This window comes from Neophocaena asiaeorientalis, unplaced genomic scaffold, assembly GCF_003031525.2.
Source record: "Neophocaena asiaeorientalis asiaeorientalis breed wild unplaced genomic scaffold, Neophocaena_asiaeorientalis_V1.1 scaffold487, whole genome shotgun sequence".
In the NCBI taxonomy this organism is placed as follows: Eukaryota; Metazoa; Chordata; class Mammalia; order Artiodactyla; family Phocoenidae; genus Neophocaena; species Neophocaena asiaeorientalis.
The window spans coordinates 1,192,778-1,204,695 of NW_020173398.1; the positions used below are offsets into that span (position 1 = coordinate 1,192,778).

The 11,918-nt window shown below is 39.8% G+C and overlaps 2 protein-coding genes across 3 annotated transcripts in view; one reads left to right on the forward strand and one right to left on the reverse strand.

Moving 5' to 3' along the window:
- AMN1 (antagonist of mitotic exit network 1 homolog) overlaps nucleotides 1-3,066 on the forward strand; it is a 64,275-nt gene extending 61,209 nt beyond the window's left edge. For both annotated transcript variants that reach the window (XM_024747098.1, XM_024747097.1), the window contains exon 7: nucleotides 787-3,066. In XM_024747098.1, the coding sequence (XP_024602866.1) occupies nucleotides 787-860 (74 nt within the window). In that variant the 3' untranslated portion in view covers nucleotides 861-3,066. The remainder of the gene's footprint in view (nucleotides 1-786) is intronic.
- A 1,898-nt stretch (nucleotides 3,067-4,964) lies between these two features.
- Nucleotides 4,965-11,462, reverse strand: ETFBKMT (electron transfer flavoprotein subunit beta lysine methyltransferase). Its single transcript, XM_024747112.1, has 4 exons — nucleotides 11,358-11,462; nucleotides 9,434-9,816; nucleotides 6,550-6,680; nucleotides 4,965-5,787 (listed from the first exon to the last, which is right to left on the reverse strand). Exons 2-4 carry the CDS (start codon nucleotides 9,757-9,759, stop codon nucleotides 5,444-5,446), a joined length of 801 nt encoding a protein of 266 aa, XP_024602880.1. The 5' UTR covers nucleotides 9,760-9,816; nucleotides 11,358-11,462; the 3' UTR covers nucleotides 4,965-5,443.
- Between the last annotated feature and the right edge of the window lie 456 nt (nucleotides 11,463-11,918).

An 11,918-nucleotide genomic window follows, 5' to 3' on the forward strand; every position in this document is an offset into this window, starting at 1 on the left:
AACATAGGTTGTATCTATGGAACAAGTTTATTAAACTCCTGAATAATTTTTAAAGTAATAAAATTTTAGCAGTATTTTTGCATTAAAGCATTAAAAGCATTAAAAGATACTATAAAACTGACTTTGCAAAAGATATGTAAACTATATTAAAATCACGGCTATATATTGTGAATAATTGAAAACCATCTAAATGTCCAGTCATACAGATTGGTTAAATTACAAGGAATTCATGTAATAGTTATCTATTTAAAATCATGTTTTATAAATATTATATGACATGGAAAAATGTTCAACTACAGGTCAAGTTGTCCTGTTTTAGTAACTACTCTGTCCCCTAACCGTCATGGGCATGTTGCAGCTTCCCAAGGTGTTTTACCATACCTGTTGGGTTTCTTTAATCATGTTTTCTTTAATCACTCCTTTGTAGTTAAAACCTGTTCAAGCACCCTAGTTTAGTGTGTCATCTACTTCCTGCCAGGACCCTGAGAAACTTTAACCCTATTACTCTCTGGTTGGTGAAATTAAGATGAAATTACAGAGAAAACAGTAAATACCTGTTTTTTAGAAGTATTACTATGATATGTTTACTGCAGCTAATAATAGTGATGGTTACCACTAATTAAATGTATTTTTAGCTTATAGTATGCTTTATATATCGTCTCATTTAATCCTTTAAATAACCCTATGAGATATAATAGTTATCATCATCCCCAGTTTATACATGAGGACACATTCAATATCTTTGATTACCGTGAATTAATATATTGTCATTGTTTTCTTTCGTAGATCATTCACGAGAAGTCTTGGAGCAATTAGTAGGCCCAAACAAACTAAAGCAAGTGACGTGGACTGTATATTGATGCTTATTGAGACTTATCAAAGCTATGATCTTCATACAACTTTCCCAGGAAACAACAATCTAGACATTGGCTTTCCAATAATATGATTTATGCTTTGAAGTTAACCAGGCTCTTAAACATTTTAATAGTGCTGTTATTTCTAAGTTTGTTTGAGGAGTGATTGTTCTTGAAATGACAATCCTAGCATGCCCTCTGATGTATTTGGGGAGGGTATTGTGTTTGTTTCTTTAATAGCAAAGTTTTAAATTACCTGTTTTCCCTGGAAATTTCCTTCTCCTACCTAGATATTTGAGCTGCTGTAAGAGAGATTTACCAATATGGATAAACATTAGGAGAATTCTAAGTAAAGGTATTTCTAAAAGCATTAATTACCTACCTAGCTATTTTTTGGCTGCTACCTTCCAAATTATTTAAATGTCCACTGGCCAGAAAGCAAAGCTGAACATCAGGCCTGTAACTTCTTCACAGAATTTATTATTTCAATGAAACAGAAATATAATAGTTTAATGTCATAATCCAGGACATCATATACCTTAGCCATTCGGCATATGAATGTTACTGAGTATGGCTACTTTTCCCAAATACATGCTATTCATCTACAAACTTTCATCCTTAAAAACTGCAGTCAAGAATGTGTAAGAATGAGTAAACATGAAATGTCATCACAGAGGTTGTATCCTGAAGCTCTACTGGTTTCACATTGTGAAATAAACACACAGGTCTTAGTTTTCAAATGAAATGTATTACTCTCTATAATCACAAAATTCTCTGAAGTATACTGTGCTTAAACTACCCCCAAATTCAGCATATTCCCTGTGCCATGAGCCTGTCTCAGTGGGACTTTTCTTAAAGATTTCCTATTTTAACTGTGATGTAGTGAATAACAGGGAAAGTGTGGTATGGCAGCTTTCTTGTATATGTTTAGAAGGAAGGGTTTACATATTCAACTCTACTCCTTGTCCTTACTATTAACTACTTTATAAATGTGATATGTTTATAGCGTAGATAACATATATTGCCACTGCAGAGGTGGTTCATATGTATATATGTGTAAAATGGGTAAGGCCTGTTCCATCTATGAAATTTTTCTGAAGACAAATTCAGTAAGATTTAATATTGAACACCTAACCAAGTCAATAGCTTTTTCCGCTTTGGGGGAAACTAGTGATCTAAGGTATCAGGTTTGTAGAGTCTATAAAGGACTCATCATCCTAAAGCAGTTTGCAGCTTGACCTTCTTTTTTTATACTGCTAGTTACCGTAGCTGTTTCTCGGCACTCTGTTTAAAATTTGGGTCTCCCATCCCTATCCTACCTATCCCTGTCACCCTTATCTGTCACTCTAGACTCTATTTTTCCCCTTTCCACCTGTCACCATCTGACATGTTTTATTTTTTATTTGTTATCTGTCTCCCCACCCTAGTATATAAGCTTCATGAAGACAAATTATTTCTCTTTTTTTCACTGCTGTATCTCCAATACCTAGAACAGTGTCTGGTACATAATAAGCACCCAAATGTTTGTTGAATGAATAGACAAGAAAATAAATAAAAGTAATACCCATACTTCAAGTTTCTGGTCTTTGACGTACAGAGATTAGATGTCATCACTCCTGTCCTCACAAGATAAAAGCTGAACAAACTGAAAATCATGAAGCAGTAGTGTTTATTTCAAAATGGACTTGTACTAGTTGTAAATATACACTGCAAACTCTAGGGCAACTGCTAAAAAACTTTTTTTAATAAATATAACTGACATCCTAAGGGAAGAGAGAAGATGGAATCACATAAAATCCTCAATTAAAACCAGAAAGGGGGGAATTCCCTGGTGATCCAGTGGTTAAGGACTCTGTGCTCTCACCGCCGAGGGCCTGGAGTGTGATTCCTAGTCAGGGAACTAAGATCCCACAAGCCATGAGACGCAGCACACACAAAAAAGATAAAACCAGAAAAGGCAGAAAAAGTAGAACACAAAAAAGAAACAACAAAGGCAACGAATAGGGAACAGTTATAAATATGGTAGAAATTAATCCAACTATATCAATAATCTCTTTAAACGTGAACAGTCTTAATACAAACATGTTTGTTATGCTATGAAGTCATTTCAAGGATCACTGTTATATATATGGGCAATTTCAAAATATTTTAAGCAATATTTGGACGTCTCAAAGACCTTCTTGTACCCTCCTCATAAATACTTAAGAAAGGATAACAGAAACAGTGTTGTAGATATTTATTTCTGGCTGTGTTGGGTCTTAGTTGCGGCACACGGGATCTTTTGTTGCGGCGCTCAGGCTTTTCATTGTGGCGCTTGGGCTTCTCTCTAGTTGTGATGCGTGGGCTTAGCTGCCCTGCGGCATATGAGATCCTAGTTCCTCAACCAGGGATTGGAAGGCAGATTGTCAACCACTGGACCACCGGGGAAGTCCCATGTAGATATTTAAAATTAAATCTACTCTTGGCCCCTTCAAGCTGATTTCCAGCAGTGCTCCAGAGTATAATTTCCTTTAATTTTCTCTGTCTTATCTTGCTGAGAAGGACAATACCCAGAAGACTATCCTGAATTTTCAAAGAATATATCAACAAAACTCTTTCCTCTCAAATGCCATCCAGTGCCACTGTAGCCTATCATTTCCATTGATTTTAACCAATGCTGAATCAAAATTTTGAGTTTATAATTAAGCCCCAGTAGACCAATGGAAATTGGATACAACAAGAGTTGATTCATTGGGTTGTAATAAACTCTGACTTCCAGAGTTCAAGAATCACAAGATCCTCTGTGACCCAGCTCCAAAACTCCCACCTAATGATACTGTTTTCCTGCCTAAGCAACAACCTGCCCTTAACTGCTTTCTCTACATTTCTTTTGAATGACTGTAGCTCTGATCATGTCTCCCTGGTATCCTAATCCCACTAGCATGTGTGTATTGTTAGAAAACATAAAATGCAAGTGTCATAAACAATTCCTAAGCAGTATATGAGAACACGAGAGTACAGCTGACCCTTGAACAACACGGGTTTGAACTGCACTTATATGTGTTTTTGTTTGGTTTGTTTCAATAAATACTACAGTACTACACGATCCATCCCCGGATGCAGAAACTTGGATGCGGACTGTAAAGTTATACATAGATTTTCAGCTCCAGGGGGTGGGTGGGGTAGTCAGCACCCCTAACGCCCAGGTTGTACAAGCGTCAACGGTACATTTGCAAGGCTGCGTTTTATACCTGTAACATATATCGTGGTCACGTTTTGTTTTAAATTGGAGAATAGGAAATATAATACATGTAATCGGTACGAAATTACAAGACCAAAAGTAAGAACTAGGTCTCCCTACCACCCTCATCCACCAGCCACCTGGTACCCTCTCAGAAGACAACCACTGTTACCAGTTCTTTCCAGGGATATTCTATATCTACTACAAGTAAATATGCATTCTTTACACATACATTCATAGGTAGGTATATACATACATCTTTTTTACATAACTAGTGTATACTGTACACATTCTTCACATTGTTTTTCATTTATGTCCTAATGTTCTTATTGATATATAAGATCCTGACAAGCTGGGGCATGTAGTGGTGGCATAACCAATTTCTAACTGACCTTAGTAAACCAAAAAGAGGCATCATAAGGTATCACAGTACTGAGTATGTAGGAAATTCTAAAATCTTTATCTGTGTTTCTTAATTGATGCCCTATTATGTACTTATCCTATATTACACACTTTATACTTTATTATAATAACCCTTTGAGGTGCAAAGGGTTATTTGCACCTATAAAAATATTTTATAGGTGAAGAACTGAAAGCTCAGAGAGCTTAACTAGCCCATAATCCCAACTAGAAAGTGACCGAGTGGCCTCACTCCGAAGCCCATGTACAGTAAGTCCCCTACATATGAACGAGTTCCATTACGAGAGTGGGTTCGTAGGTCCAACAAAGTTAGCCTAGGTACCCAACTAACACAATCAACTATACAGTACTCTACTGTAATAGGTTTATAATACTTTTCACACAAACAATCATAAAAAACATACAAAAAATAAAACATTTTTAATCTTACAGTAGAGTACCTTGAAAAGTACGGTAGTGCAGTACAACAGCTGGCACACGGGCACTTTAATATCTTTGAAAGTTCACAACTTGAAGGTTCGTATGTAGGGGACTTACTGTGTTCTGTACCATACCAACTGCATCTCTGATCTTAACAGATAATTTTTTTAAAATATAGTATTCTGTATTTTTTATTTTGTTTAATTCAAAGATACATCACAGTTGTCCTCAACTATAGAAAGAGACTCTGCTAAAATATCTAATTCCTCTCAGCTACTTGAATTACATGTGGATATTGCCTTCTATAATTATATTCCTATAGCAGTAAAACTAGAAAAAAATTACAGATAGAGATTTCTATATTTGGCTTACTGCAGAACAAGTTACATGACAAAGGGTGACAAAACTTCAACCTTCATATTTTGGAAACAAGATTTGCCATTTAACACAAATTTCCTTCTTTGAACTGGACAGTCTTTAGGGTTAAACCCAAACATAGCTATATGCATATTGTAGGTACTTCAACAGCTCAAGGCTGAAATTCCCACACCGTGCTTGTTGTCAGTCCGTTGTTCTCCTGCCTAGTGGGCTCTGGAAGTGAATATTCTGCTACTTTGTGCAGTTGATGCTGAATGCTATGTCCACTGAACTGGGGTCGCCCAGGGTCACCAATCAGTACTCGAGTTCTGTAGACCCAAAAGCAATTTTTCAGCCATTGATGTAGACTGTCTGCAAGGTCTTCATCATAAAACATATCTCCAAGCACAACAAGGTCCCACTTATCCTGTTCCAAATCCAGCATGTTTTTGGTTAAAATGGGAAAAGGATTCAGTTGGTTCAACTCACAGTTTAGTGTAATAGCCATTCCTGCAACTTTAAAAAAGCACATAGTGAATTGGTATATGCTAAGTTGTTTTAATTCCCTATTAATTAATTTAAATAATCTAGAAAACCTCCAACAATATGTTTTTTTCCCATTCTGTTGAAAGTTGTTTTTTTAGGTAAAGAAGCCTAAAGTATACGCCAATATAAGCTATTTCCTGCAATTCTCAAATATATGAATATCCTGAAAATAAAACAATACCAAACACCTGGAAATGTTGAGGTTTTAAGGAACATTTGCTGATCTACAAGCCTTGTGCAGCAGGATGACAAGTTGGACCTGAGACCCCATATACAATAAAGCTCCTCAAGGGCTAGATCCTCAGTGAAAGGGAAGACTAGAAGAAAATCAGATAAAATTAAACCTTACCTGTCTCAACTTGGGTTCAAATGGAATAAAATCTCCCTCAAAGACACCGGCCTATCTTCACTTGGGTTTTGGTCAAATAAACACTACCTACATATTTCAGGAAATGCCTAGCTCAGCAATGACCAACAGTTAAGTGCTCCCAGGTTGGAATCACTTTGGTATATGTGCCAGACACAAATGGAAGTCCTCCTGTGAAAAATGCACCATCAACTCAGGCCTCAGAGGATTCCCACAGATAATGTCCCACTGAGCAAGTTCACAATATCAGATTATAAGATTCACATGGAAATGGGCTAGGCTATGATGGGTTGAGGCATCTGTAGATATTTATCCTGGAAGAGAAAAAGATGAGCTTCAAATATTTTAAAATGTGAAATTCTTACTAGGGTCTATGTCATTGGCCAAGATCCTTAAAGCTCCACTCATCTTAGCAGCGATAGCTGTAGCTCCACATCCACTCCCAATATCTAACACAGATTTTCCTCTGACAACGTCAGGATTATCCAAAAGATACCTAAATTAGAAAGAAAAGGGAAAACATTATCTAAGATAGAAGAAGGTCAGTAAGACGTGTACAAAAATTTTTCTTTGGATTGACTGGACAAAGAAATAGTGAAACTTTGCAGAAGAATTTGGTCCAACATTGGCAAGTTTGGCCTGACTAGAATGAGATAAAATGTCAACCTTAAGAGCTGGGCAAGGGTCTTCCCGGGTGGCACAGTGGTTAAGAATCTGCCTGACAATGCAGTGGGCATGGGTTCGAGCCCTGGTCTGGGAAGATTCCCACATGCCATGGAGCAACTAAGCCCATGAGCCATGGCCGCTGAGCCTGCAATCTAGAGTCTATGAGCCACAACTACTGAAGCCCGCGTGCTTAGAGCCCATGCTCCTCAACAAGAGAAGCCACCACAATGAGAAGCCCGAGCACTGCAACGAAGAAAAATCCCCGCTCGCGGCAGCTAGAGAAAGCCCACGTGCAGCAACATAGACCCAACACAGCGAAAAATATATAAAAATAAAATAAATAAATTTGGGCTTCCCTGGTGGCGCAGTGGTTGAGAGTCCGCCTGCCGATGCAGGGGACATGGGTTCGTGCCCCGGTCCAGGGGGATCCCACATGCCGCGGAGTGGCTGGGCCCGTGAGCCGTGGTCGCTAAGCCTGCGCGTCCGGAGCCTGTGCTCCACAATGGGAGAGGCCGCAACAGTGAGAGGCCCGCGTACCGCAAAAATAAAAAAAAAATAAAAAAAAAAAAGAGCTGGGCAGAGGTGGCAGAGAGAGGACCTAGTCATTTTGGTCTTTCTCTTTGGCAGGTGTGAAGAGCAGTTCCATCCAACTGACTAATCATGCTCTTCAAGTCAACTTTTTAGAAGTATTGAGCACTTATATGATCCAGAAACTACTAAACACCAAAAACACAGACTGACAAAATACTGCTAAAACCAGGACTCAGTAAGCTAGATGCAAAATTCACAGTCTCCTTTTCATTGTTCAACAGAGAGTGATTTTACCTACTGCTTGAACTGTTTTATAATGACCTCTCTGGTAAGGTACAATCAAAGACCAGTTCAACCAAAGAATTTGGACCTGGGCTAAGTAATTACCAAGCAAGTGAAGATGAATGGGAAAACACTGAAATAATAAATGTCAACTGACACTCGACCTTAGTATTGTAATAATAAAGAAGAGCAGAGGGAATTCCCTGGCGGTCCAGTGGATAGCATTCCACGCTTTCACTGCTGAGGGCCATCAGGGAACTAAGATCCAGCAAGCCAAAAAAAGACTAAGGAACTATGGCAAGGCAGGGATGTAGTACCCTGTCAAAAGGGGCAGCTGTTACCCATCTTGAGCTAATTGTTGCCCCACAGAAATGGGGTGTTATCAGAGATTTAGATCCAGTGTTATCAGATATTCTTTTTTTTGGCCCTGCCTCATGGCTTGTGCCGTCTTAGTTCCCCGACCAGGGATTGAACTCAGGCCAGGCAGTGAAAGCGCTGAGTCCTAACCACTGGACCACCTGGGAATTCCCCAGAGATTCTTTTTTTCCAAATCGAAATAAATTTTTACATGCAATCCCTCAAGTTTTAAATGTGAGCAACTGATTTTTTTTTTAAGTTTACAAGTAAAGGCCAAAGAAAACACATCTGTGGATCACCTATTTGTGACCTCTGATTCAGACAAGTCTCTTAAGGAATTTGATGGCACTTATATTTGGAGTTGATAAATAACAACTTGCATAGATATCACTTAAAATGTATTCTTTTTAATGATATAAGCAAATAAAGCTTGAAAATTTGGCAACACAACAGCCAGAATATTGGACTTGTTAGATATTGGAAAGCTTTCCAGAACTTAGTATTCTCCAAAAGCTCTATGTTTGCATTTATTTATTTTGCATTTAAAACTATATACAACCTGAATTCTGCTAGACCATACCATTCCTGTGAAAGAGAAGTCCTTATCCTTTTCCTTTCAGTTTTGTAACCTCAAGGCATAAAAAGATTAAATCATTTACCAGTCTAAGAGCAAAGACTAGATTAAAATGCTGTAAGTTCTTGCCTTTGTTTCAGTGGCTGTTTTAATAAAAAGCACTGTGTGAATGTGTGAGAAAATGTCCTAAAGAAGACCTTTGCAGTGTGGGGAGTTAGAAAGGGGGAACCTTAAAAATGCAGAGGCAGTGCCGCAACTAAGAGCCCGTATGCCACAACTAAGACCGAGCACAGCCAAATAAATAAATAAATATTAAAAAAAAAATAATTTTAATGCAGGTGCAACTCCAGAGTTCACCTGAGTAATGTCCCAATCACTCACATCCCTCATCCTTTGGGAGCCTGGGAAGAGGCAGTGATGGAGGAAGTGTAAGGTTTAAGGAGCAATATTTGCAGGATTAAACCAGGCGACCTGAAGGACTGGGGCTTTAAGCTCCACTGAGGAACTCTGCACGGGCCATGCATCATGAACCATGAACCTGAGAACAGTGTGAGATTTCTGGATCATGACCAGCTACCTAGGGTCTTGATAGCTGACCTAGGATTTCTCTTGGGGAGAGAGCTATATATCGGGAAACACCTTGATAAGCTTGGAGCAGAAGGTAAAGCTATGCAACAAAGCAACCCAAAACTTTTCCTAAACTGCTCTAAATTAAGAAAAGAATTTGGGGTTTTACTCTGGTTTTCTGTGAGGAGCAGGGAGAATAAGGCATTGGAAGGGACTGAAAAGAGTAAGGATATGCGGAGCCCTAAAGGTTCCCGCTTCACTTACGGCCGTACCTAGACAGGGCTTGGCCTCCTGGCCAGTAGACTGCCCAGTAAGGATCACTGTGGGGCCACAGGTCAGCTCTCTCCCACCAGAACTTGCATCTGGGGGTCAAAAGCCGCAACTGGATTTCAGGGGTGAGGCTACCACGGCTGGTGACTTCAGTGTTCTCCTCCAGGAAAGCTTTCATCTCAGGGTCCAAAAAGCTTCCGGTTCCCCTCCAGGGGCAGTGGCCCCAGGGAAACAAAGGAAAACCGCTGCTTCTCACAGCCTTCCGAAGGACACCACAGCGGTTCATGGCACATGATGTAAACGCTCTCCAAACTGGGCTCAAGGCCATCGGTCCTGTCCCAAAGCACAGGTTTGTTGGTGCTGCTCTTGATAACAGCTGCTCCTCCTGGGGAAAGAATAAGGGTCTGGCTGCCAAACTGATCTCAGCTGGAATCTCTGGACCTCTAAAAACATAAATAATACTGAAAACTCCAAGGCTCACCAATACTTCCAAATCCTATTGCATAGTAAGAAAATGTTAGTGTTAGCTCTGTAGCCGATGCTGCACAAGTGCAAGTTCATTTTAGGTGAAAGCGTTGGTGCATTAATTTAGGAAAATCCAATCTTCTAAAAGATGCCTTTCCACAACAGAATCCTTTTCAGTAACTTATAACAACAAATATACAAGCATCTGATTTTGAGAGAATCCTCAGGAACACACCTTTTACATAAAATAAGGTACACCTTTAAAGTTCTTTCATTCATTTAATAAATCACTTCCCTTTAAGCAGGCACTGTGCTTGGCAACTGTGAACAAAATAAACAAAGTCCCCATCTTCAGGAAGCTTAGATTCTAGTGATGGAATAGAGCAATTATCAGGGCAAACACAGTTCTTGCCTTTATGAAGTCTAGCCAAGATCGTGCAGATTACCAAATTGTAACTGTGGTTAGAGATACACAAATTATACTGACTGCTCAATAAAGATAGTCCTAGCATAAAACATCAATGTAATCAAGATTCAGGTGTTTTCCTAAAAACAAACAAAAACAAAACAAACAAAAAACTATGGATTTAATTGTAATAAAAGAATATCAACTCCCAAATCTCTTTCTGTAAATACCTCTGAGGAGTCATCTTTACCAAACCTGGACTTAACAGAAAGACACCTTGATAAAAATAAGAATGAGGAAGAGCAGTTTAAGCACAAATTATACACCCAGTTGTTTGGGACCTCTGATCTGTTCTGCATAAATATATAAATAGTCTTACATCCACCCAAGTACTTAGAGTAGGGGCCCCAAACTCAAATGCCTACCCAGGGCCAGACTGGTGATAAATGAGTGATGCAGGCTGGTTGTTAGATCACAGAAGGGCTGTGGCAAACTGGAAACTATTTCAAAACAGTCCAAAGGAGCCAGCCAGGGGACACGTGACCAGATCTTTCAATTTCTCAAAACAATCCAGCTATTTACCCATAAACTCCCACTTTTAAACGTGGGCAGTTAGTTAAAATACCAAGACACGAGGAGGGGCAAAATGTCTGTGAACCAAGGATAGACCTTAAGTGGGTGCAGCCCACGTTTATCCCTTGTAATCTCAGGGTCTCCAACGGCCTGACCTCATTGGACTAATCGTGTAGGGAAGGATTGGGTCAGCCCTTGAATCTCACGAGCCTAAGGTTTGAAAAGAAAGCAGAGCAAATACAAGATGATTGATTTTGGACACCCTGTCATGCAGACCGATGATGCCCCGCCCACGCCAGCACCAATGAAGCATCCGTTATGAATATGTGATTATGCGGTGGACACTTGGTAGCTGGATTAACTGGTACGGTGAGAAGACAGGTTTAAAGGGGCAAGTTACAAAGCGTTAGCACGTAACTTCCCTCGAAGGAGGACGGGAGTCAGTCTTAAAGGGGCAGGCACAGTCCTCCTTTTCTCCTTACCTGGCTGTGCTAACACCGTCCTGGGAAGCTAAGCACAGGGCAGGTCTGTCACTCGCCTTTGTGCCTCTTTTCGCGCCTTCTTTACAACTGCACGCTGGGTCCCACTTCCCCCCTAGAGCCGGCCCCCAACACCCAGCACCCCCACCCCCGCCCTGCGTCCCCGCTCCGCCCTCCTGCTCCGCCCTCCTTCCCGGCAGCACTTTCTCTCCCTTACCTGGGCTTCTTAAAGGGACAGGAAGAGCGAAATCAGCCGGCGCCCTGACCTAATTTGGGAAATAAGGGAATGTCAAATACTGATTTCTAAAAAATCCACTCTGAAGCCGTGGATCATCTGCTTCGTGTCAATCACACTTCTAGGCACTGGGCATAGAGCGGTGAGCAAAATAGACACAGCACAAACCCTTAATGACGCTTATATTCAACTGGAATTAAATCATAATATGTCATCCCTTTTATAATAATTTTCATACACGTACAATCATTTTTGTTTTTCAACTGTAACTTCTCATTTCAATAACACTCACTGATTCTCTTGCTAGTAATAATTCTTAATAGATGTTC

Excerpts from the sequence above, each read along its gene's own strand:
- ETFBKMT (XM_024747112.1), bottom strand. The coding sequence starts at position 9,759 with ATGGCCTTGAGCCCAGTTTGGAGAGCGTTTACATCATGTGCCATGAAC. Across the intron at positions 6,681-9,433 it reads GGAGGCCAAGCCCTGTCTAG|GTATCTTTTGGATAATCCTG; the intron begins GTACGGCCGTAA and ends TTTCTAATTTAG. Across the intron at positions 5,788-6,549 it reads GGCCAATGACATAGACCCTA|TTGCAGGAATGGCTATTACA; the intron begins GTAAGAATTTCA and ends GCTTTTTTAAAG.